Source organism: Tyto alba, unplaced genomic scaffold (genome assembly GCF_018691265.1).
Source record: "Tyto alba isolate M040663 unplaced genomic scaffold, T.alba_DEE_v4.0 Super-Scaffold_17, whole genome shotgun sequence".
In the NCBI taxonomy this organism is placed as follows: domain Eukaryota; kingdom Metazoa; phylum Chordata; class Aves; order Strigiformes; family Tytonidae; genus Tyto; species Tyto alba.
The window spans coordinates 19939688-19964181 of NW_024881279.1; the positions used below are offsets into that span (position 1 = coordinate 19939688).

A 24494-nucleotide genomic window follows, 5' to 3' on the forward strand; every position below is an offset into this window, starting at 1 on the left:
GGGGGGAAGGAAAATATTGCCAACAAACTGTCTTGTAAGTTTTGGCCTTGGTGTACATTACCATGCATGCTGTTGAGCGGCCACTGAGATTTGTCCTTCATAAGAACCGTTTGGAGGAAATTAAAAACATCGATAACCCAATTAAGAACATGCCTAATTAGAGACGGGATGGGAAATTCAAAACTTGGTGTGTAAAGAGCACACTTCTGCTTGAAGATAACTTGGGATCTCACTAGGTTGTCGTTTGGGAGACCTGAAGTAAGTACCTTGCTTTGCTGGAGACCTAATGGTGGTGGTGTTAGCCAAGCTGCTCAGCTGGATCATCTCCCGCAGTCCACTTTGCCCAGATTAGGTGATGGAACGCTGAGGCTGGACCCTTTAGGCAGTGGAGAGAGAAGGACCTTTGCTCCTCACGTTTAACAAAGTGGCATGAATTTCATCCTCTCAATCTCCTCGTGTGTCTCTCCCTCATCTCCAAAACAAGGGTTGCATCATTCCCTCACCTCATAGGTGTGCCATCAGGACAAAAGCATCGCAAATGGAGAGATGCTAAAGAGATGGTGGTTATGGAGACCTCATCGGTATCCTGGTTAGAAGTAATTATTTGGTGTTTTTAGATGCTGTGAGACCATTCCTGTTTTCAGGTTGGGGTTTCCTCAAGCAAAGTATTAGCTTCATCAAAAAATAAGGCATTTTAATCGCTCGGATTTCACCTCAGCTCTTTTAAAAAGTCAGGAATTTCCGCAGCTGTGAGGTGGAGCACAGCAAACGTTAACAACACCGGTAGCATTGCATGGCTGTCTGGAAGAGGAGGGAAGAGCCAGGTCCCCTACAAAACTGCACCAAGCCTCAGGCTCGGCGGAAAGGTACAAAAATAATGAAGCTCCGAAGAGGAGAAATTGCTGATGCATGACGCTTGGAAGTCTGGAAGAGTCCAAAAAGTGAGCTGAAAATACCCCCCAAATGTCTATCTGTGGCTTGAACGAAATAGTGTCCGATCAGCATTCAGAAACCGCTGAATTCAGACCATTCCAATACTGGCATTTTCCAGACTGCCTGCCAGTCGGATGCAGAGGAGAACACGTGTAGAGCGTCTGCGGTCTCCGTGCTCGCAAGAAGGGGAAAGCTAGCTGGAAGTAAAGGGAGTGAGAAGGCCCAATAAAAAACCCCCATTTTTTTCTTACTGTGAGGAAGAAAGGGGTTATTGGGGTTGGAGGGAGGTGGTCATGTGGCTACGCTCTGAGCATCCCTTTTGATGAGCTGTGCCAGCGATAAGTAGCTGCACACTTTGGTCCCTGATGAATTTTAAGTATTTTCTGAATGCCCATGACAATTCATCCTTTTATGGTGACGGAGGAGCTGAGACCTTCTAAAAGTCTCTTGAGCTTTGTGTCCTTGACTTCTGCTGTAGTTGCTTTGGGGATGTGCCTGCACTTTGCTGATGCTACCTGGAATGGTTGAACTTGAAGAATCACTGGGTAGCGCTCAGATTTATTTTGCCACTGTCTCTGAGAGCTGAAATGAGTGCCTAAAAGGCCACCTTCTCCTCTGCATTCGCAGCTGCTGAAAAGGGCGCCTTTCTTCCCAAAGCAATAAGAAAAAAAATCCTGTCGTCTGCTGTGACCCTGCCTTCTTCTAGCTGAAATGAGTTTTGAGTCTTCTCCAACAAGCAGTTTCCTGGTGATCACAACTGGATGGCAGCTGTGCTGGCTGGAAGGATCTGGCCCCAGGTAGCGCTGTGGAGAGGAGTCCTTGTTCTCTGACGCTGCTCGGCTGCTTGTGTTCCTCATCCAAGAGCTGTGCTGGTGGGACGGAGGAGGAGCAGATGTTGTGCCTGAGCGGCGTGATGGTGACGCAAGCCATTGGCGTTTGAGCATATGGTAGGTGACATATGCTTGGGATCCTGGCTTCAAGTTGGCATGGCTGGTATGGTTTGGTTTATACCTGATGTTCCCAAGTGCCTTTGGAAGGACAAGCAGGAGAGGAGATGGGTGATCGGATGTGGGAGGGGAGCTCTAGCAACAGGGGACATCACCCACAGCCGCTGGCAATGGTGAAGACCTCAACGTGGAGAAGCAGCAGGGAAGGGCTAAGAATAAGATGGCATGCAAACAGTACATAAATCTAAAAAAATAATATCCAGATGGCCTGTATGCTTGGCCATGAGACTCACAGTGTGTCCGTGCCCACTGTGTGGTGTGGGTGTGAGGGGCATCCTCACCACAAACCCCCTGCTACTGCTCTGGCAGAGGGGTGAGTGCTGAAGCGGACTGAGGGGTGCTCTGGGTTCCTAGTTTAAATCACAAACTGTGTTGAGGCAGAGAGTGAATTCTGCAGCTGCTGAAAGCTGGTCTTGTCCTATTGGGATCAGCGGTGTTGTCCCAGGTTCCAGCAGCAAAGGAACTTGCCTCAAGGTAACTTCAGTATAAATCCCAAATAACATTTCTGCTGGTTGCATGGAGGGATCACAGGGCTGGATCTCTGTTACAACTGAGGCCTGATTATCCTCTTTCCTACACTCATGAAACTCCACCGCCTTCAGCAGAGCCATTCCTGGAGCTCCTGTGTGAGACTGAAAAGAGATTAAGTGCCCAGCAGTGCCTCCCATTCCTCCTGTGTCTTGCACCTTTGTTAAGACCTTGCATTTCAAACCATTTTAGCCCGTGGGAGGCAAATCAAAGCTGTTAGGTTTTAGCTGGTGACAATGGTAGGGTGCTGGGTAGTGTGTCCAGCCCCTTGCCTTTGTGCGACATTTGCTCAGCGGTGATTCTTGCCTTTATTTCATTTGCTTCTGCATCTGCATTTGTAACCATTTTTTTCAAGTTAAGTTTCTGACTGGTGACTCATTAGGAGTAAATAGGCAAAAGGATATTGACTTTACACCTACTAATTTGGGGGTGCTAACAAGCAAATGTAAGAGCTGTATAGTTACTGGGTAAATTGTTCCACCTGGGAGGACTGGAGGAGGGGAGATAAAAAGCATTGCAAAGAAACTGCAGTTTTGTTTCTAGTTACTAGCATGGGTTGTTGCAACTGTAATGAGTTTGGGTGAATGTCTGATGGTCACCATTGCTGTAACCTGTTTTGAGCTTCACCAGGATTTTCTAGCGCTGGAACCATTAGGCCTGTGTGGGCACGAGAAGAAGCTAAGATCCTAATTAGAAGATGCTAAATATGTTTGCTGAGAAATGAGGTGACCTTTACAGCGGCTGGTGGAATAAACCCTTCCTCCTGCGGCATATGTGAGTGCAGGGCGGCGGATGAGTCAGGATGCGTATTGCTGACATGCTGCACGTGTGCTGCGCTCAGATGGGGAGTTAGAGACATGCAGTAGCTTTAATATAGCTGGGATAGGTACTGACAGCAGCAAGCATCAGCAGTGTGGGATGCCCATTGGGTAAACGTGGATCAGTATGGCTCCGTGGACTGCGGCTGCGGGGATGGCAGAGGTTCCTGGCTGTGGGCAGCTTGCTCCTGCTGAGCTCTCTTCTCAGTTTCGCTGGTGCCGGGGCCCAAGTCAGCTGCAGATGTGTCTGTCCCTCTCCAGCCACCTCTCTGTGCATTGGCCACGCACCCTTAGGTATGCTTAAATCAAGACAAGGATGTCCCCTTTCTCGGGAAGAGCAACCTTCCTGCAGGGGAGCTGGAGCACAGCTAAGGAGCAATGGTCTCCAGCCCTGATGGCCCTGCTCTGAGCAGAGGTCTGAGCAGCTGGATGACCCCTGGAGAGCCTTCCTGGCCTAAATTATTTTGTGATTTGGTGTATGTCTTTCAACACTAATTGTCAGAACAGAACTGGCAGATAGTCATCAGTGATCTGTTGCTTTGAAGGCAGTGGTTCTCCTTTGGATGCATTCAGTGGGACCCTTAGGAAGTGTCTTGTTGTGGTTTGTCCCTCCCTTTTCTCCTTGTGATTTCTGTGTTGAGATTTTTAATTATATTATTTAAAAAATTGGATATAGGCAAAGTTTTCTGTTTTGCCACTTCAGTCCTTCTGCCCTTTTCCTCAGCTTGGGGTGACCCAATTATATTTGTAAAGATGATAGCATCTGCACAAGGGTATATAAACTGTAGTTTATCTTAAAATGTATGTGCTGCAGAGTGGAGAGGCACACTTTGTACTAGTGCGATAACCAGTTATCATCTCTACTCCTTTTGGACATGAATCTGGCTTGCTTTGAGTGGAAGGAAGGAGTCCCCAGTCCTGCTGTATCCGATGTCAGGCTCCCTTTCACCGGCTCTCGCTCTGCAGCTGTGACTTCCAGCCTCACTGCTCCTCGGTGCCTGACCTGGCTGCAGCCAATATCTGTCTCTCAGCAGGAGGAATCTGAGGAAACGCAGCAAACTTCAACTCCTGGGGCTAAATTGTTGTGCTCTGTAACAGCAAACTGTGTTGAACTAATTGACAACCAGCTTTAAATGTACCCCGATCAAGAAAATACATTGATTTATTTTTTCCTCTCTTGGCAAGTGTTAAGCGGCTTCCAGCTTGGTTTCCTCCCCAAAAACTGGATAACTCATCTATTGTCTAGTAAAACTGATGGGCAGTTTTGACCTCTATACAATCCTTTCAGTATTTGAGGGAGGAAGGAGTTTCTTACACTCGTATGAATGTTTGACCACTTAAAAAAAGCAAAACAAAAAAGCCCAACCCAAAACCACACACAACAACAAAAGATGATCCATTTTCTCTGGATGTCTTTGAAAGAAGCTTAGTTTAGAGACAGACTGGAGAGAAAGGCTATTGATTTTGTTTGACCTCCAAACAGACTGCGGTCAGTATATTTTCCCTGTTGGAAGTGGTTCAGGGCTCTGAATTTCCATGTCAGCATTTGTATTCTGAAGTGCACTGGAGCTTTTGCTGCTTCTTCAATAAATAGCAAGCTGTAGGCAAAGGTATATACTGGTACATATGTATTTCCGCCTGGATCTGCCCTTCCTTTCTTTTTCTTTCCTCTGTAACTCGGTTGTGTTGCTGATTAAGCATTTACAAGTCCTTTTCACTGAACATCAGGCAGGTTAGTGCCTTAAACGGGGACTACGAGCAACAGTTTTGTAATCCCTGTCTTGCTTTTTCCAGTGTTGAGCCAGGTCCTCTCCCAGCCTCTTGCCTGCACTGGCACCGGTTGCTGTACCTGGTGTGAGGAGAGAGATGTCTTCCTGTACACAGTGATAAACCCTTTGAAAAATACCATCCCTTCTTCTATCCTGGCTATTTTCAACCTTTACAGAGGAAAGCCTTCCTGATTTGCACTTGGTCTCCTGCAGTGAAACAGAATATTCTGTTTGGTGACTCCTGTAGTACTGGAAATGTTCTGCTCAGTACAGGTTTGCATAGTTTTGTAGGTGTTCTTGTAAAATGGCTTATGACAACTGATGTGCCCTTTCTCTGGCAATCACCTATCAAAGAGTGGCCTCAAGGGATGGAAATACCTGTAGGGTGTGTTGATTGTCAGGTTTCTAAATGAACTTCTCAGAACTCCTTTGAGGTGAGCAGTACCAGTTGGCATCTCTCCATGCTGAGGTGTCGACTGCATTATCTCCTCCTAATTGAAAAATAACGCTTCACGGGGTGTGTTTTTGGTTCCTATGCTTCTACCTGCGTTGCTGCAAATGCAACACAGCAAGTTTGCTGCTGTTGGCACATCAAAGGGCAGCCTGATAAAACCACCACAACGTAATCAAGATGTAGGCAGAGCGTTGCTGATGTTGGATACCAGTTGCTGAGCTTCTCTTTTGGCTTTGGCAGCATGAGCTTCATTTCTAACCCACACGGACAGGCGTTCCTCTTGACCCTGATGCCAACCCCCTCTTTAGAGAAAGGGTTGGTCTTCATTGCCACGGCCAGCCTCACCTCTGCTTCTAGCTGTGTTCTGGGTCAGGGTAGAGGCTGCTGGTACAGATGTGTGAGAGTCCATGGCATATGTGGTCTGCTGACAATTATACAGCATCAGTTTCTAACTTAAGCACTTAATTTCCCAGAGAGTAATAGCCCACTGCATCCCTAAAAAATAATGAATGGTGGAAGATGTATGTCTGCAGCCTGTGCCAAATCAAGCTGAGGTTGCAGCGTGCGTTGCGTGTAACTAGTGATTCCCTGGATCAGGACTTTAAGGGTTCCCCAGAACCTTTTCTTGCTGTCTTTAGCCCAAACCCCCTCTCCTTATATCTGAATATTCAATTACATTAACCCTTTGCAAATGGCTCAGCAAACACCTCTGAGAGTGGTGAGAAAGAGACCTGTAAACTGTTAAACCTCTGCACAAACATGACAGCAAGGAGCTGACGGAGGGAGATTGCGGGAGGTGATGGACTCGCTCCCAGCGATCCCCCAGCCCCAGGCAGGGTGCGAGCCTGCCCGGCGCTGCCCAGCAGACCCCAGCACTGTTGGACCTGCACGTACCTACTGCTGGAGCTACTGGAGGGGGGGGTCCCACGGGTGCTGCTCCCTGGCTGCCTAGCCACACTGGGTGCTGGTGCCTACCCTGGGTACTGGTGCTGCTAATTATCCCTCTGCTGCAGTTCCCAAGGCCTGCGTGATCCCTCTCATTTGCACTGGGCCATTGGGCAGAAGAAGGCAATGCAGTGGGGATGCCATGCTGTCTGGAACAATTTAGTAATAATTATTACTAACACAGCAATAATATTCATCAGTCTGCTACTTGTCTTGGGAGCAAATAGTCCTGGGCTTACAGTCTGAGCACAGACCGCTCTGTTTAGGTATTATTCACCTCAAGGTTATCTGAAGCTTTGTTAATTAATAAGCAGAAAGTTCTGCCAGAGCCCTGAGCGGCAGATAATGTATCAGTAAAACATATTTTTGGAAATGTAGGTAATCACTGGGAAAGCAGCAATGCTGTATGTTACCCTATTGCAAAGGGTAATAAGCAGAAAGTTTTGCCAGAGCCCTGAGCGGCAGATAATGTATCAGTAAAACATATTGTTGGAAATGTAGATAATCACTGGGAAAGCAGCAATGCTGTATGTTACCCTATTGCAAAGGCTTCCATAGGTGGTCTCCAGTACATTGTGATGGTGGATCAGGAATATGACGATTTCTTGTTAATGATCTAAATCAAAAGCTAAGCACGTGTAGAAAAGCAAAGATGTCCTTGTGTTTTAAGTGCCTGTAATCTGTTTCTAAGAGCTGGGTACCAAAATATCTCTTTGATTCTCAAAGGTAATTGTACCTCTTAATTAGCTGGAGAAAAAATACCTCACAGCCTGGGATCTTGCTATATAAATTATAATTAACCCCTTGGCACTGGAAGTTGAGATTTCCTGCCCCCAAGCACAAATGCAAAACGCATTAGCAGCACTTAACGTCAGGCACTCTCGACCACCGCAGCCGAGGGGTCAGCCTGCTACCCCATAAATACTGCTGTGCTCCCAAGTCCGGTAGAAAAATGGTAGAGAAGCCACAGAAACCCGAGGGGAAGCACTAAATACACCATTTGAGGATGTTTGACCTGCTTTTTTTTTCAGAGTTGCAAATGCCCCAGCAGGAAGGACAACACAGGAAAAAAAAAAAAAAAAACAAACCTTGGTGAGGAGATGCGAGTGAGGAGAGGGACACTTCCCGGCGAGCGGTTTTGTTAGCCGACATGGCTGGTTGCTTCACCGTGAGAATGGCTCTCGGCGCTCCCGCCGCACACACCTCCAGTGAAATAATTGTCTGGTGCCAGACACACTTGGCTGTGCCTGTTGTATGCAGAGCGGGCCAGGCAGGGGCCGTCGGCCACCCACTGCTGTCATTCACCAGCATCCTGCTTTTTTGTCTCCTTTTCAGTCGTGCCTGTTGGGGGATGAGCTTTAACTCTTCACACCGGAGGTGGACCTGCAGTGAAACACCCGGTTGGGGCAGCTGGAGGCCAGGAGGAGGGCAGCATGGCGGCTGCTGAGGAGAGGCAGGGAGGAGGGCAGCATGGCGGCTGCTGAGGAGAGGCCGGGAGGAGGGCAGCATGGCGGATGCTGAGGGGAGGCTGGGAGGAGGGCAGCATGGCGGCTGCTGAGGGGAGGCAGGGAGGAGGGCAGCATGGCGGCTGCTGAGGAGAGGCCGGGAGGAGGGCAGCATGGCGGCTGCTGAGGGGATGCAGGGAGGAGGGCAGCATGGCGGCTGCTGAGGGGAGGCCGGGAGGAGGGCAGCATGGCGGCTGCTGAGGGGAGGCCGGGAGGAGGGCAGCATGGCAGCTGCTGAGGGGAGGCCAGGAGGAGGGCAGCATGGCGGCTGCTGAGGGGAGGCCGGGAGGAGGGCAGCATGGCGGCTGCTGAGGGGAGGCAGGGAGGAGGGCAGCATGGCGGCTGCTGAGGGGAGGCTGGCAGCTGGCCTGATCCTGCTCGCACCTGCAGCTCCTCCCTTCCCGCTCCCCTGATCTACAAAAGGTCTCTGCTCCCTTTGTGACTTCGGTGCAGGGCCAGGCCTGGTGGGCACCTGGATTTAGGGAAAGCCATCTGCTTTCCCCACCAGCAGCTTGTGCAGAAGCTCCTCAGTTCACGTTAGCCGCTTCCTTTGCTCCCTTGGAGTCCGGGGTGGAGAAACAGCTCTCTCCTGCCGTGGGTCAGTCCCAGGGTGGCTGCAACTCACCGCCGGGCTGTAAAGCCCTTGCAGATAAGGCGCTGTTTGCCCAGGGCTGCCTTCTGCCCCTCGGGCTGTGTGGTGTGTGCGCGGGCTGCTTCGTGCCGGTGAGGGGTGTCGTGGGCACCGGCAGCTCCTCCTGCAGCCGCCGTGGTCGGGTGGTGGCAGCGAGCGCGGGGTGACTTGGCCACCTCGGCAGGTTTCTAAGGTGGCTTCGTCCTCCCGTGGCAAAGGTGAGGGGACACCCAGCTCCCCAGGCTTGGCACGCAGATGTGGACGTCAAGACTGCCTGTAAATATCTCAAGTCTGCTATGTATAAATAGCAGTGGGGAATTTCCTTCTCCTGTCTGCTCCAAAGATTGTAGAGAGAGATAAAATAGGAGAGTAACAAGATGACCTGGAGGGCATGGGGGACGTATGGGGTAGTGAGTGCTGGAAGGAGGTTTTGTCCTTTGTCTGTATGTCTGAAGATTTTTTTAAGCAAATTATGTGCTGATCAGGGAGCTGGCTGGAGAGCTCTCCAAGCTAAGCGAGCTGTCTATCCGTGTTAGGATGGGTACAGGCTGGACACCTACAGCAGCGGTGTCACCTGCCAGTGTGGCACCCACCGCCCAAAGGGACCAGCCAGGGTGGGGAGAGGAGGGGAGGATGCTCTAGTGCAGAGAGGAGAGAAAAGGGCTGAGAAAATTTTGGATGGACACATGGGGCTGAGTCTGAGCTTTGTAGGTGACCTGGATGTCTAGATAAATGGAAACTGAGATAAGTAACAAATAATGTAATACAGATTTTACACTGTTGATGCTGATTCTTTAAAGCCAGGATACCCCAAAATAAGCTATTAGAGATATTGCCTCTTATATTTGCTTTCTTCTTGTTTATAATGCCACAGATGAGGTCTGGCTCAGTTCTGTACTTGATTTACTTTTTATATTAAGGTTTAACATGGATCTCCTTTTCTTAATCCAAACACTTAAAGTTTGAATGCAGAATTATATTTGAGATTTTTAAAGTACCTTTATTAAAACGTAAAACTAATTTTACAGTTCTGACAGGTCTTATTTAAATACCCAGTGCCAGATGCATTTTGTCCCAAATGACTCAAGGGGGAAAAAAAAAAAGACTTTTAAAACTTCGCATGCAATTAAAATACAGTAAAAGGTAAGTAAATAGCTTTACCTATGCTGTGGACTGGGGGTAATAGTTTAAGAAAAGCCCCGTGATTAATGTGTTTCCAAAAATAAATATATGAAACCAAAGCTGCTAAAGGCAGAGTTAATGTGATATCTGATGTTTTTGTTGTTATTTCAGTTGCTGCTGCTGCTCTGAGAATATTTGAAAGAATTGTGCTATGTCTGTAGGGAGAGACCTTTTCAAAGGGACTGATGCTCCTCCAGGGTGCTTCACCCGAGGGACTCTCTTTGGCTGCAGTTGGTTCTGGAGGATGTGTGTCCCCAGGTGCTATAGATCACCTCTTGCCCATCTTTTTCAGCCCTCACCCAAAAATAGTCATGCTCTCATATCTTTATCTGAGTGACAGTTTTCTATACTTCATTTAATAATACATTTTCTTTTATTTGGCAAAAGTGAGCTTCGGCAGCGCACCCATTAAGAAGTTGGATATCTTTGAAATTGTGTTTGTGTCCATTTGTAAGAGCAGACCCTGTTTAAAATCTTAAAACATAGAGGAATTTTCCCCATATGCCAGGGCATTTCTTCTGGTAGGTTGCGCTCCTGCCTCTGCTCCTCTGGTTTCCAGAGCCACAAGAATCCCATTGAAAATACCGGAGCATCCTGCAACTTTATTTTCAGCATATTTTTTACTTGCTGGAAGGAAGGAAAGTTACAATGAGCCCCTTTGAGAAAATGCACAAGCATGCTTATATTCCTATCCATATAGTTAATTGTCATAATTTCAACTTTTACAGGCACAGAATAAGAAACCTGCTCAGTAGAACTTAACATCTTTGTATATCAGGCATGGCTGATAATCTTAATTCAACTAATACTGCAAATGCTTTATGCATTTCTCCTGATTAGCCCCATTTTGGAGCACTCGCAAATACAACAGTGGAACCTGGATGGACTAACTTTTGGAGTACGTGAAACCCTCATGGTGTTGGCATATGGGAGAGATTTATGTGTTTGGGATTCCTCAGTAAGAGGATATGGTGATGCTAACATCACACCTACTTCATTGCTGAGGATGAGCAGCCAACCACCAGGTTGCTTAAGAGGGGTGGCTGTGCGCTTCTGAGTAAATGTGGTCTGTTCTGTCCTACACTTCTGGCCACATAAAAAGCAGCTTTGGAGAAGCAGGAGTACATGGGGTTCCCACAGTTGTCGTTCTCCGCTTATTGTTATTTTTGTGTACATCAGTATTTTTATTGGGTTCAGCTGAGACTGGGAACAAGAGTCAAAATAACTTCAGCAGGGTTTGTTCTTGTGGTAATTCTAACCCTCTGTGGAACGGGAAAGGTTCACGCTATTTCCAGACCCAAGAGACTCCAGTGCTTTGGATGCGTTTCAGCTAGGCGCTTAGGGCCAGGTTCTGAGGTCCTTGTCTGTTGAGCTTGACTATGTCAGTAGGAGTTTATTCAAATGAGAGTGATCAAAGACATCAGGGTTTGGCCCTTTATTTTTCATTTTAGGTGCTTTTTCAAGCATAACAGAGCTTCTGAACTTTTTTGAGGCTCATCCTTCACTAATTCCAGACTCGGAGCCTGGCAGCTTGTCAAGCAGTTTTCCTGCCTCTGTAGAAATATTGTCCACTTGAGCTGTGTTTGGAGGCAGCAAGACACCCTGGTGAGATAGAGGAATTTCTGTGCTAACATTTTTAACGTTTCTCTTTCCAGGCCTACTTCTTAGTCATTGCGAGTTTGCAGGTGGCAAAGTTCAGTGTAGAATTTGTTCACTGCTGCTCCCCGCCCAGGCGTTTTTAAAGCACACAACCTATCGCCTCCAGTTTTACTAAATCTTGTCTAAATAAGCTTATTCACCACCATTGAAGCAACTGCCAAAGTATTTTTAGTGTCTCTTATGGTGAATTATGTATAAAACATCTGCAAGAGGCCAAGTCTTATTCCCCACCGCTTAATCCTGTTTTCTTAGATCTACAAATGGGTGCAAATGGCTCCATGTCAGAATGACAGTATTTTACATTAATTTTTCACATGGGTAAATGATGACCAGGCTCTGGGTAGTGCAGGCTTGGGACAGTAATATGTTACTTCTAATTTTCATGTTGTCCTCACTTTTTTTTTTTTTTTTTTTTTTTTCACGGAATCAAAGATTCAGGGGTTTATTAAATTTTTATTTAAGTTGGGTAAAATCTCTTAACACCTACCTTGGTATTTATTCTGGTCTTATGTCAGCTAAGCTATCAAATAATTTTCATATGCATGGACTGGTAAAAGACCTCAAATTAGTGCATTTTCATTTAAGCTTCTCCCAAGATGTGATGAATAGAGTTAGTTTATGGGGACTGTGTCTGGAAGCTTTGTCATCCTTTACGAGCCTGGGCAGTCCTGAGGAGAGTACTACTTTGTTTCAGAATCTCCGTTTTTCCTTGATATTGCCATTCTGGCATAAGCAACACATCTCCTACAGGGTGGGGAGTCAGGCTGTCCCCGAGATGTTCGGGGAACACCAGCGGCTCAGCATCGTTCCCTGGGCATGTTTTGTTAGCCATGACTGAACTGGTGGTGGAATTTTTTGGGTGGGCACCCTGACAGGTGAGACCACTGTCATGGTGTTACAGGCTTAAACAGTGGAGGTTTCACTAGTGTGCAAGTGATATTTTATTACCTGAGTATCTCAGTCTGTGCACCCTGTGGGGTTCACTGTTGCGGCAGTGTGTCATGCTCGCACATCTGTCCTGGGCTGGGTACTCAGGCTGGTGTGGTTGGCACCAGCGTAGATATTTCTGCATGTCTTGGCCTCGTGTCATGTAGATGCGCTCAGTGTGTGCCGAGGGAATAGCTCAGCATCCTGGAAATGGGACAGGACACCTCGGTGTTAGATGGTTGTTTGCAGGTGAGAGCGCCTAAAAGCATCTCCCAGAGACTGAAGTTCTCATCAGCTAGTGCAGAGGTGAAATCCAGAGGAAGGTGTCCCAGAGTGAGCCAGGAAGGGGAACATTAGCCCTTGTTTCTCAGTTAAAAGTGCTGTAATCCCGCCCTTTTCTCCATCACATCAAGCCCCTGGGGCGGTTGCAGGTCGGCAGGGCAAGGAGACAGCCCTGGGCAGGGGGGAAGCTTGCACTCTGTGTCCAAAGCCGAGCTCCCAGCTTGTCCAACTATACAGCCAGTGACAGAGGCGGGACCCTGAAGCCATGTAGGGGTCTTTATCAGCACTCGAGGGACTTCCGATGTGTGTGAAGTCCTTTGTGTGAAAGTATTTGCAGGATCAGGTTGCTGCAGTGTAAGTGCCTTTGAGGTCTTTGCTGCATTATAGATTTTCTTCTGATGTCTCCCATGCAAATATTTAACCTGTCTGGTTCCTGAGAGCTACTAAAGCTGTTACACAGGTGGCAGGTTGTCTCTGCAGTCTTTCCTTTGTTCATGCAGAACCCTCGGTCCTGCTCCCCTTCCCACCCCAAAGTTGGGTGGGAGAAGTGCTGCAGGGGATACGGCACTTGGCATGTATTGATGTGCCGATGCTCTGAGGGGCTTATGTGCTCCAAATCATGTCTTTTTCCCTAACTGCATCAGATGACCGAGTGGAAGATACGATGTTTACAAGAAAACCTCATTTAGAGAAGCAGCATTTTTAAAAGCCTGGGTTAAGAGTGGGTGTGTTACTCCCTGTGCAGCCCCCTGTTCTAACACCGGGTAGTTCCCTTGCTTGTGCAAAGTGATGGCTTAAAAAAGAAAATACCTGGAGCCTGGATCTTGGAGCTGCTCTTACTCCTCCTCCCCACGACCATCCCTTTTAATAATTTGACATACATATCCTATGCTCGCTCAAGACAGACTCGATGAGCTAATTGCAGTGGTATGTGGGTCAGAGCTCTGCCCTCCTGAGCACCAGCATTATTGATTTTGGTGGTTACTCCTGATTTGCACCTGAATAATTGAGAAGGGAATTGGGTTGCATGGGTTATAACTATTTAAAATGATACAGTTTGGAGGAATATACAAGTGTGCAAACAAAACTTGAGGATGCAGCCTAGATTCCCTCACTTGTTCATAGCCTGCGGGCTTTATTAGACCCTCCAGACTTTACCTAATTTTGGCGTTATTCCCTCGTCATTACATCATGAATGTGGAGACAGGGTCATTCTCTCCTATGTTGTGGTCATGTAAGGGATTCACGTGGTTTTGGTAGGGGGTAGGCTGTGTTTGAACAGGTTTCAACTATTTTAAGCACCGTTGGCCATGCTGGGGTTCACACTGGAAGATTCAGTCTTACCAGCGAGTAAATTTTCCTCTCCCATCAGATGCAATATGTGCTGTGAACTATGGAAACAGGCTTTGCCATGCTTCATAGCACCAGAGTAACTAAATTGGAAAGCCAGTTTCCATCACAGACGCAGTGGTCCCAGCCTTGGTGTACCTGTACATCCTTCCTCTTCATTTACTGGAAATGTTTTCAAGTGCTGAGAATGGTTTCCCTGACTTTGTAATTGCGTCAGAAAAAAAGTGCATAAAAAGCAACGAAATCTTGGTCCCCTCTGAGAACCTTTTCTCCAGGAAATCTGTTTTAGATGGCCTGCTTCAAGATGCCCATGGGCAGCATAAGCAGTTGTAGTTTCTTTTTCTCTGTAGTTCCTTTTGCAGGATTTTTACCTGCAAAAAAAAAAAAAAACAAAAAACCCCGAAACCCAAACAATGGTGGTTAGACTCAAAGTATCCAGTCCTTCTGCACCTTCCCTGTGTTTTTCCCTTTATTCCCTTTATCTCTTTATCTAAATGAGCTGGCTCTTAGTATTTTGTGATAGGTACATACAAACCTTACACTTCTCAGGTGTCCTCTTTCTCCTTTCTTTCCCCGTGCTTTTCTGGCTCCTGTCCTCCCACTCCCAGGAAATATTTCAAAGATAATTTGGAATATTTTCTGCCACCTTCACATATCTCCCTGACTTCATGTTTTCTTAGCTGGAAGATAGCTTTTCAACATATATATGTAATCCTTTTCACCTAGACATGTGAGGAATTCCAATCTCTTCCAGTGGGAGTTTTCAGGAAGGTTTAGGTTAAATGGGCCAATAAGGCAAAAGCATGTAGCAGAAGATCTCACCCTCTAAAGACATCTTTTCTCTTTCATTCTTCTCCCCCGCCCCCTCCGGAAAATATATCAGAATATCTAGCTGTCAAAGAATTTAAACAATAATACCTGATGTGAAGGCTAGGGAGCAAGGCTTTTGAAAATAAAGATTGTGATCTCTCTACAGTGTATTCAGGGTCTAATGGAGCTGGAAGTCAGGTGTCCTGAGCAGCAGACTGCTGTGGGAACACTGCTCCAGCTTGGTGGGACTTATTTTACCTGAGCTCTCAATGGAAATTCTCTTGGATTTTCCCCAGCCCTTTTGTTGTGGCCATAGCACCTTTATTGTAGAGATGAGACAGCAAGCCGCATCCAGTTTACAGTAATTTCAATCCTATTGGTGATGACTGAGCTTTTCTCCTGCTGCATGTGAGTGGGGTGGGATACCTGCTGCTGGGCCAGCTTCCATCCCCCAGAAACTCTTGTTGCAGTGTTCAGGGCTGGGATTCATCCCAGCTGATTTTAGCTGACTAGATGTGTTGTCCAAGGTCCCTGTCTGGGCCCCTGAGAGAATTTAGGGCAATGCCTGTTGGAAAAAGGAGAATCAGCTGTAAGGGGTGTTAGGCTGGAAGCCAGCTGGGCTATGAACCCAACCCTAAAGATGCACTGATCTCTTGTAGGAAAGGAGATCAAGGATCCCTAGGAATGAGAACTTGTTTCCAACATCTTAAGACTCAGATTTTTCAGAAGTGGGTCCTTATGGGTGTCCTTAGCCTGTACTGAGGCAGCTAGGGTCACAGCTGGGAGCAGACAGCTTCTGCTGAACATTTTTCTCTCTGCTCCCCACTCCTAGATGTTGGGTGCCGGATGATCTCTGGGGCTCGCAAGGCTCCTTGGGGCGCTGGGGTATGTATGCTGGTGTATTTACTGGTGTGGGTGTCACACTGGATGCTTGCCCATCCACTGCTGCTCAGTCTGTGCTGTGGCACTAGCCTGGGAGGGATCTCAGCACCGGCATAACCTTTGCAGCCCGCAGGAAAGGTGACTTCCATTTAGTTCTAAATTATGACATTATTTTATTAGATCTTTAAACTTTATTTAAATTCTTTATTTAAAAAGGGGGAGGAAGGTATCATATTTTAATTAGTAGCGGTGTCAAAGGAGACCTAGATTAATTATTTGAAATCACTCCATCCAGATGGTTTTAATTTTCACAGCAGGGAACCGGCATCTTTTTAAGGTGATATTTTTCAAATTAAAATCAGCTTGGATATTACTCATACTGGCTGCAGAGCGAGGGGGCGGGGAGCGCAAGTCGTCATGCCCCGTGTTTGTCCATCTGAGCGTGGGCTGCCAGTGAGGATGGGTGTTGGAGAGGTGCAGGTTGCTGACTGTCCATCAGGACTGCAGCTCAAGGCTCTTGCCTGGGAGTGTTTTATCAACATTAGCTCCTCCTTTAGCTGGCCCTGATATCAGCATTATTCTTAGCATTATCTGATATTCAGCATTATTCTTAGCAGCTTTAGGCACAGCACTGAGACTGGGATGGACGGAAAACGCCTTGCAGCTTACACAGGAACTTGCTGTGCCCTGTGCTGGCCTGTGCGCAAGCTGTGGAGCCCTCGCTTGAGTCCTTCAGTGGGTGGCCTTCAGACCCTTTGCATGCCTGGGTGGATTCCACATTGTAGATCTGTGGGCAGCTCCATGTTGCTCTAGGTGTTGGCCATGGTTATTGGGCCAATGTTTGTGACCTTTCCTGCTGGCTCCATAACCTTCCTTCATGTGCAGGCTGCTGCTCTCCCCACTCTGAAGGGAGACCATTAGTCCTCTGCTCATGTGAGGGGAAAACCTTTAAAGATGGTCATACCTTTGGCTATTCCCTTGTCTATTAATGCTTCATTCCATCTGAGCAGCCTCCCTGAACTTCTTGGACCAGTGGGCATTCACCAAGTTATACACCATGTTGGTCAGCTGCCCCTTGAAGACACGTCTTTGACTCTGTGCCATCTTCCCCCATCCTGGCTTGGCTCATCTTTTTATCCTTTCTGTGACAGACTATTACTGGTTCACGTGGCCTTTCCTCACTTCAGTGGTCACTGGTTCAATGTCACCTTGGCAGGTGTGGAGAGAAAGTCTGCACCACCTAGTTGGTGCTTGCAAGCTGCTCTCCATCACAGATACCCAAAAACATGGTGCATTTCTGAAAGACTTAGATAAATATCAGTATTTACGCATGATTGCAAGTAATATTCTGCTATAATACAGGCATTATCCCACTTGCTGTCTGTCAGAAAGAAGTTATTCTGTAAGTATCCACCATCCTAACAGGTTTAACAAAAATATCTAAATAAATGTAAGCAGCTAGTAACTGGAAAACCCTGAACTTACATATGTGACTGATCTGCAAAGGGAAAACTCCATTTAAGACCCTTGTGAGTTAAAGGTTTGTGATATTTGCACTGCTGCAGAAGCCAAAAGCTGACTTTACAAGTGGGAAAAATATTAATGTGTTTAAATGAAACAAACTCCTATTTCTATCCCCATGGTAAATCCTTACAGTGAACATATTTGCTCTTAGAGGGTTTTAAAGTTTGAAATATGAATGCCAAAAAGAATGTGACTTTTTGCAGCACAGATCAAACATTCTCCAGAGTTCGGCAAAAGCCGTGTTTCTACGGTAAGGCTCGGGTCTTACAAGCATGAGTATTTCCAGAGCAGGACCGTGGATTTGCACTTGCTGACACTTACACATTTTTGCATTGTTTCAACAATGTTTTCTTTCTCCCCCTCCATATTGGAGATGGATCTGAACCAAAATGTCCAGTCTGACTGTTCCTGCCTCTCCAGGGAAATTCCTGGAATCCGAACCTCGAGCATGACTGGAATTTGTGTTTAGATCAGAGATGGAACAAAACACTGAATTTGGATGTGTCTAGATTTTCAAGATGATGATGGCATGCTACACATCTGAGTGGCAACTCAGATACTTCTGCAAATACAATTATGTCAGGGCAGGTGCTTTATGAAGATGCAGCAGCAATCTGTCCTCTATCATGGCTCCTGGCAATGCTGCAAACAAGCTTGGGCCTCAATAAATCTATGAGGCACTATGAGATTGGCCATATTTGTCCCAGCTAGAGCAGCAGTCACGGATCTGGACTGCCAGAGAGCAATTAGGGACCTCCTGGGAACATACCTAAACACACAGGGGATGTCCGCAGGGCAGGTGTTCATCAGGCAGAGCAAGCAGCGCTGAATTTCTCCCCTGCTAGCTGTTGTGGTGATATTCAGGAGATCACTGTGATGCTTTACACCATGTGTGTGTAGCTGGACCACTTTGGTGCAGTGTTTGAGGGCTGCTGGCTGCAGGGGAAAGATTTTTGTTCTTGTCATGCTAATCTTTTATCTTCATGAGAATAAAATCTATGTTCTTACCCTCTGAGAACCCTCCTGCGGTGTGGAGGAGAGCATTAGCATTGAGTTTTATATTGCTGATGAGGTGGTGGGGTTGGTGTGGACAGATGGAGCACATGTGTATATGCACAGTCTGTGCTAAACTGGCATTAAATCCGGAGCATCCATGTAGGAGTCAGTGGAGACATGTCAGATCTGTGCCTGAGATCGAGCCTGGAGCTCAGCCCCTGGGTGGTTCCTTGGGTTGTTCCCTCGCGGAGCGTCCCAGCTTGGTGTGGTTCAGGTAGAGGTAATGGGACAACGCGCTGATGAGCTTTGCACGCTCTGACTTAATGGGACCACATTGGTAAATGCTTTTTTTTCTTCTTCCTTTACAAGCCCAGCTTCTAGTGGAAACAGACACTTTTGGCAGTCAAGTCCGGATCAAAGGGAAGGAGACAGACTTCTACCTTTGCATGAACAGGAAAGGCAAGCTAGTGGGGAAGGTAAGTGTTTCCCATTAATTCATTTGTAACATGAGTGTTACCTTTAGCAGCCTCCTCAAGGCTGTAATGATGTGTTTGAGCTTCGCCTGTCAGCCTCAAATGAAAAGCAGGACGGAGGGGATGTGGGGTTTGCGAGGCAGCCCGTGCCCTTCCCCAGCCCTCCCCTGCGTCCATGAAATGCTGCTCTGCAGCCAGCCCTGGCACTCCGGTGGCTCTTCGGACGCGCACGGGTTTGTGCCTTACGGGTGCGTTAAATTGATGTGAGATGTCATCTCGGCATCCCAGTGTCGTGGCCACCTCCGCAGCAACTTCGTTACTTGACCTTTCTTCGGAGGGAGATTCTAAATAAAAGGACAAGTGGACCGCTGTGCTGGGGAGGTTGGTTAGTGCTGGGGAGATTGGTTAGTGCTGGGGAGGTTGGTTAGTGCTGGGGAGGTTGGTTAGTGCTGGGGAGGTTGGTTAGTTCTGGGGAGGTTGGTTAGTGCTGGGGAGATTGGTTAGTGCTGGGGAGGTAAGCAACATAAGGCTCCTTTCAGTGGTGAGCCAGGGGATGGTGTGGCAGAGCTAATACTGGAATCCAAACACCATACTGGGGCTGGGCCTCACGGTTCTAGCGTTACAGGAATATTTTATTACTTTGGATCCCTGCACAATGGAAGCATGTAACAAATTACAGCGTGTTCACCCATCTAGCTTAACTTCTTTGCTGAAGTCATATTTTTTATGTATTAACTTGCTTTTGTAACTTAAGCAGTGCTGTATTGTTGGCGAACCTAGAGGCTTGCTAACCAGGCAGAAGCTTGCTCAAAGCTAAAATATCAACAAAAAATAAATGTAAAGTAAAATACCTTAGCACTCAAAGGCCCCTTCTTCCACTGCCTGCACTTTGCACCACCAGAAATTAAAATCTGGCATCTCTGCGGCTGTAAAAAAGGGAAGCTGAGTTTTGTTTTGAGTCAACACAGCGAAAGCCACACTCCCAAACAGAAACCAGAAACCAGAAACCAAATTGCTCTGATGAAACATTATTTACTTTTGTGGTCCCGAGAGTGACACTTGCGGGACAAGTGCCTTTCCTGGAGGATCCCTCCTGCCACTTTTGTTTTCCTCACGAGCTGTGCGGATGCTTCTGTCGAGACTGAGCCCAGATCTTTCGCGGGCGGCCGCTGGCTGTGGCAGCCTGCCTGGCCCCGCTGCAGAGCTGCTTCGGCGAAGCAGGCAGCGCCCGGGATGCTGCTCGAAACCGGTGGGGATTTGGAAATTGGTGCTCTGGGATGACTGGACCGAAGCAGCTCGTTCTCTCGGCTTCCTGCACTTCTGCAGTGCAAATACTGCTCTGAATGAGACACCCTTGTTTGATACTGGGCAAGGAAATTAGTTTTTTAACCAGATTTAGACCTCTCAGGATACACATGAGTGCATTTGAGGAGTTCACTGAACACAAACCTGGCCTTTGATTTTTTTTTTTTTTTTGCCTTAATTTTCCAATGTGATAATAGCATTTTTCCTGAAGTGTTATGAGGATGATTTTGTTAATGTTTGAGGTGCTGATACCACAATAATGGAGACCTTAGAAGCATTCAAATTAGATGGGGTAAAGTGGGCATGAAATCTTACCTTTTTATTTAATAGACCTTACTCCAGGGTGGATCAGCAGTGGTACACGGTGCAGCCTACATCCTTTCCTGGTCTATGCTGAGCGTCCAGGAGCATCCTGGCCAAGTCAGAGGCTGTTTTTCAGAGCATATAGTGTATTTTGGCAAGATTCATCCCTTGATTTGGCCCACTGGGCATCAAGGCAGGACAGTTCTTTAGCTTGTCACCTTTCGTGCAGTGTAAAGCTTTTGTTTTTTTTCTTGATGTGCTTTTCATAAAGTTAAGTTGGCAAATGGGTTGTTATAAAAAAAAAAAAAAAAAGTATTCTTGTAAATATGAGCCTTCCCACCCCAGACTGCTGACAAGTTCACAAACCAGCTGACCTGAACAGGAGGGGGTACGGTGCATGGCGTTTGGAAGGAAAATGTTCCAGACGCATTGCCCATATTAACAGCTTCTCATGAGCAAAAAAAGAAAATAATAGCATGTCTTCTTGATACCAAAGAGTGTGGTTTTAATTAGTATCATAGTTTCAGCTCTTTTTGCGGCAAGAGTTTGAGGGAATGCTTTTTAGCTTGAATGCTCTAAACAGCTAGTAAACCCCAAGGAAAACATTAGATAAAAGTTACGCCTGGGCTTATACAAATATTTAAGTTCAGTCTGGGGGTGGAGGGGAATGAAACCCATAAACTGATTGTTTCACAGTCGCCCCGGTATGTTCATTTGGCAAGAGAGGAGCCATGGGACCAAACTGGGTCTTTTTCTCTGCTCATTTCCTATTGCCTTACACTGCATAATCCCTAACAATACCAGCATATGCCATCTGGCTTTGTTCTCCTTCTCAGTCAGCAGTTTTGGATCCCCCCCAGTTGAAAACCTGCTTTGAATTTAGTCCTTTTTGTTTCCCATAATCACCTACAAAGGGTATTACAGGCCGGAGCAGGTTGTTGTTGTTCTCAGCTGGAACTGGTGACGAATGCATGAGCTCCAGAGACGGGGCTTGCTCCCCACCTCGGAGCCCGTTGTGTTGCAGGCAAACAGACTAACCCACAGGGCAGAGAAGAGCAGCCTTGGCATCTTTTCATTTATTTATTTATCAGAAATTGCACCTAAGCCAGTGTTTCTGAGCGGAGGCCATCTGATGGAACTTTCTCAGGAGCCCCAAATCTTGTGTTTCCTCCCTCGCTTGGTTGTTACCGCCTGTGTGTTCGCAGCCAACGTTGGCCAAAGGGCTCGGAGCTGTTTTGGGCAGGCTTTTAACTTTATTTAGTGTCACAGCATGCAACTGCTGAGGTCACTGGTGCTCTATGTACTGCTTATGAAAACTGGAGACAGGGCAGGTGTTGTACAGGGATTGACTTTTAAAGGCAACCAGCACCGGGGGAAAACAAATTGAATTGTGTTTTTTTCATTGATTCTTGGTATTATATTGAAGAAGGCCAAAGAAATTTTTTTTTTTTTCCTTCTGACCATGTTTTTTTTTTTGTCTGTGGGTTTTTGGTGCCTTTATGTGTACACGTGTAGAAATTGTAGGTCCTGAGTTTTCTGATTTTGCTGAAGTTTTCTATGGACCACCGAACTTTATTATAGAATAGTTTAGGTTGGAAGGGACCTTTAAAGGTCATCTAGTCTGAGCCCCCCTGCAATGAGCAGGGACATCTTCAACTTGATCAGGTTCCTCAGAGCCCCGTCCAACCTGGCCTTGAATGTTGCCAGGGATGGGGCATCTGCCACCTCTCTGGGCAACCTGTGCCAGTGTTTCACCACCCCCATTATAAAAATTTTTTTCCTTGTATCTAGTCTAAATCTACTCTCTTTTAGTTTAAAACCATTACCCGTTGTCCTATCACAACAGGCCCTGCTAAAAGGTTTGTCCCCATTTTTCTTATAGGCCCCCTTTAAGTATTGAAAGGCTGCAGTAAAGTCTCCCTGGAGCCTTCACTTCTCTAGGCTTTATGGTGGAGTTATATTACAAGGAGAGAGACTAAAATATGAAAACTCAGGGAAGGAGTGCTAGGTGCTTTTCTTAAAAACTTTTTTGTCTTCTTTTTTTTGTTATTCATGTTTATTATCTCAGGCTTCTTACAAATGTGGGGGGGAAAAGGAGTTCAGCGTTCCTTCCAAGGAGAGGCACAATGTGACTTCTCTGCTTGCGACAATGCACAATGTGACTGGTCGCCTAGAACACAAGAATTCTGAACATTTGCAATAATTGAGTGTTAGGGGAGAAGAGGAGCTAATGGTCTCTTTGGAAGAGCTCTGAGTTTCTAACTGTGGTTCTGGGGAGTCCTGTGTTTTTTCTGTCTGCCTCAGCTTCTCTTATCTCGCACATTGAGAGAAGGATGACACAGGGACTTCAAAGGTAAGTCTTTTAAGTCTCTGGAGCAAGGAGTAGCGTGAGCAGGTGGCTGTTAATTAGCTTGGCCACTTCTAACTGCTCTTGCTGAGCCTGTCCTTACAGCAAATCCATGCTCTCTAGAATTGCAGGATGATGCAGAGGTTTCCTTTTCCTGCCCAGTCCCAGTCCCCTCATCAGGAGAGCCTTTGCAAGCCATCAGTGATCTCTGCAAAGCTTAAACTGGATCTGTCAGCACCATTACAAGATGATTAAAGCCCTGCCCCTTCCTTTAGGCACTGCTACTAGGGCTAGTGGCTGGTACGTGGTGATCAGAGCATCTCCTACTCCCCAGGCACTGTTGCCAGGGAATTTCCTGTGGGTCTCTACCAGCCACCCATGGGATCACTCAGTCTGGTTGACACTAGTGCTTGGTTTATAGCAGGTTTCCATAAGGAGGCTATTTTGCACTCCCGAGTCTAAAGGGAGAGGAGATAGTAGGCCTGTGTTTCTGGACTGACCGAGGGCAGAGGATAACGGACCTTGGCTTCCTGCAAAGCTGCCAAGTGGGAGGTGAGGCTGCTTATTGCAGACCGTGGCAAGGGAGACATCAGTTTTCAGAGGAAGATACAGAATCAGGGAAGGTAAGTAATGACTGGAAGGAATCCAGAAGATTTGATAAGAATGGGGAAAGAGCTAAGCACATCTTTGATCCAGAAGCTTTTTCAGAAGATGCTCCAAGCAATCCCACTAATGTTCTTCCATGGCATTAGGTGGATTACATTTTTTCCAGATCCAGGAGCAAAATTGTTCCCTGTTGGTTTCATTTTGAGAACAGCTCCATCTCTCAGTGTGTTAAGTGACTCCTTGAGCTCTCCCAGGAAGGAGAAGCAGGTGCTGGGTGCTGGACCCATCTCCTCGGGATGGGACTCAGTGCAGGTGGAGTTGGGACAGCACAGTGGCTGTCAGTTGTGCTCCTGTGTAATGCTGCTCCACCTAATAGGGCTGTAATCTTGATATTGCAAGCCTCAAGAAGTAGGGAGTTTCCTGTAGGCTTTCCTATAGGAAACTCCCACTCCACTGTAAATGGAGGTGAGTTCTTCTGAGAAAGGGTATAGCTATGGAGAAAACTCCAGAAATAGGAGCTAAGTTAGAAAAGTGATAGACAGAATGGGGTCTATCACAGGTATCATCCTTGCCAGCTCTACAGAGAGTGAGAGGAGTAAAGTTGTATCTGAGAAGTCCCAGCACATTACATCACTTCAGCTCCTTCTAAGAATTCAAGCCTGAGAGCATGAGATACTATAGAATAGGCGTTTTCCCGCCAAATCCACATGCCAACTTGCACGATCTTTCTTTGGATTTTCTTTCAAAAATCCTCAGTGACCTGGTATACACACACTCCCAGAAAATCATTATAGTATATGTGCACGTGCATTATTTCTGAAAAAACATTTTAATCACTTTGATTTTATTTCTCTGTTCTCTGTGCTTAATGTGAACACTGAAAAAAGGCTGTTCAGTGAAAGGTAGGAGCTCCCCGGCTGGTTGGGGTGGCTGAGGCCTTGCTTCAGATTGGTGACAGGTAACTCGGGTGCTTTCTGGGGACAGCTTTGCTGCCTGAGGCGCTGAAGCCCTCCCAGCGCTTCACAAAACACAGGCGAGCAGTGCTGAGCCTGGGCCCTCGAGCGTGGTCCAGCTCCTGAAGAAAAGCTGTGCCAGCTGAAGCGCGGCTGTGCCAGGGGCACGTCATTGCGGCGGGGGCTAGAGGTGGCATGTCTCTGCTGGCCACCGGCACCTCTCCCCCACCGCTGACCAGCACTGCTGAGCTGATACCACTTACAGCATAGACCTGCCTCTCAGACGTAAGATTTTTTCTGGTGTG

General features: G+C 46.9%; 1 protein-coding gene across 1 annotated transcript in view; it reads left to right on the plus strand.

Moving 5' to 3' along the window:
• The window catches only part of FGF18 (fibroblast growth factor 18), a 74927-nt gene that overhangs the window by 36376 nt on the left and 14057 nt on the right, over positions 1 to 24494 (plus strand). The window contains exon 4 of the mRNA XM_032992731.2: positions 18572 to 18678. Coding sequence (XP_032848622.2) covers positions 18572 to 18678 — 107 coding nt within the window. The remainder of the gene's footprint in view (positions 1 to 18571; positions 18679 to 24494) is intronic.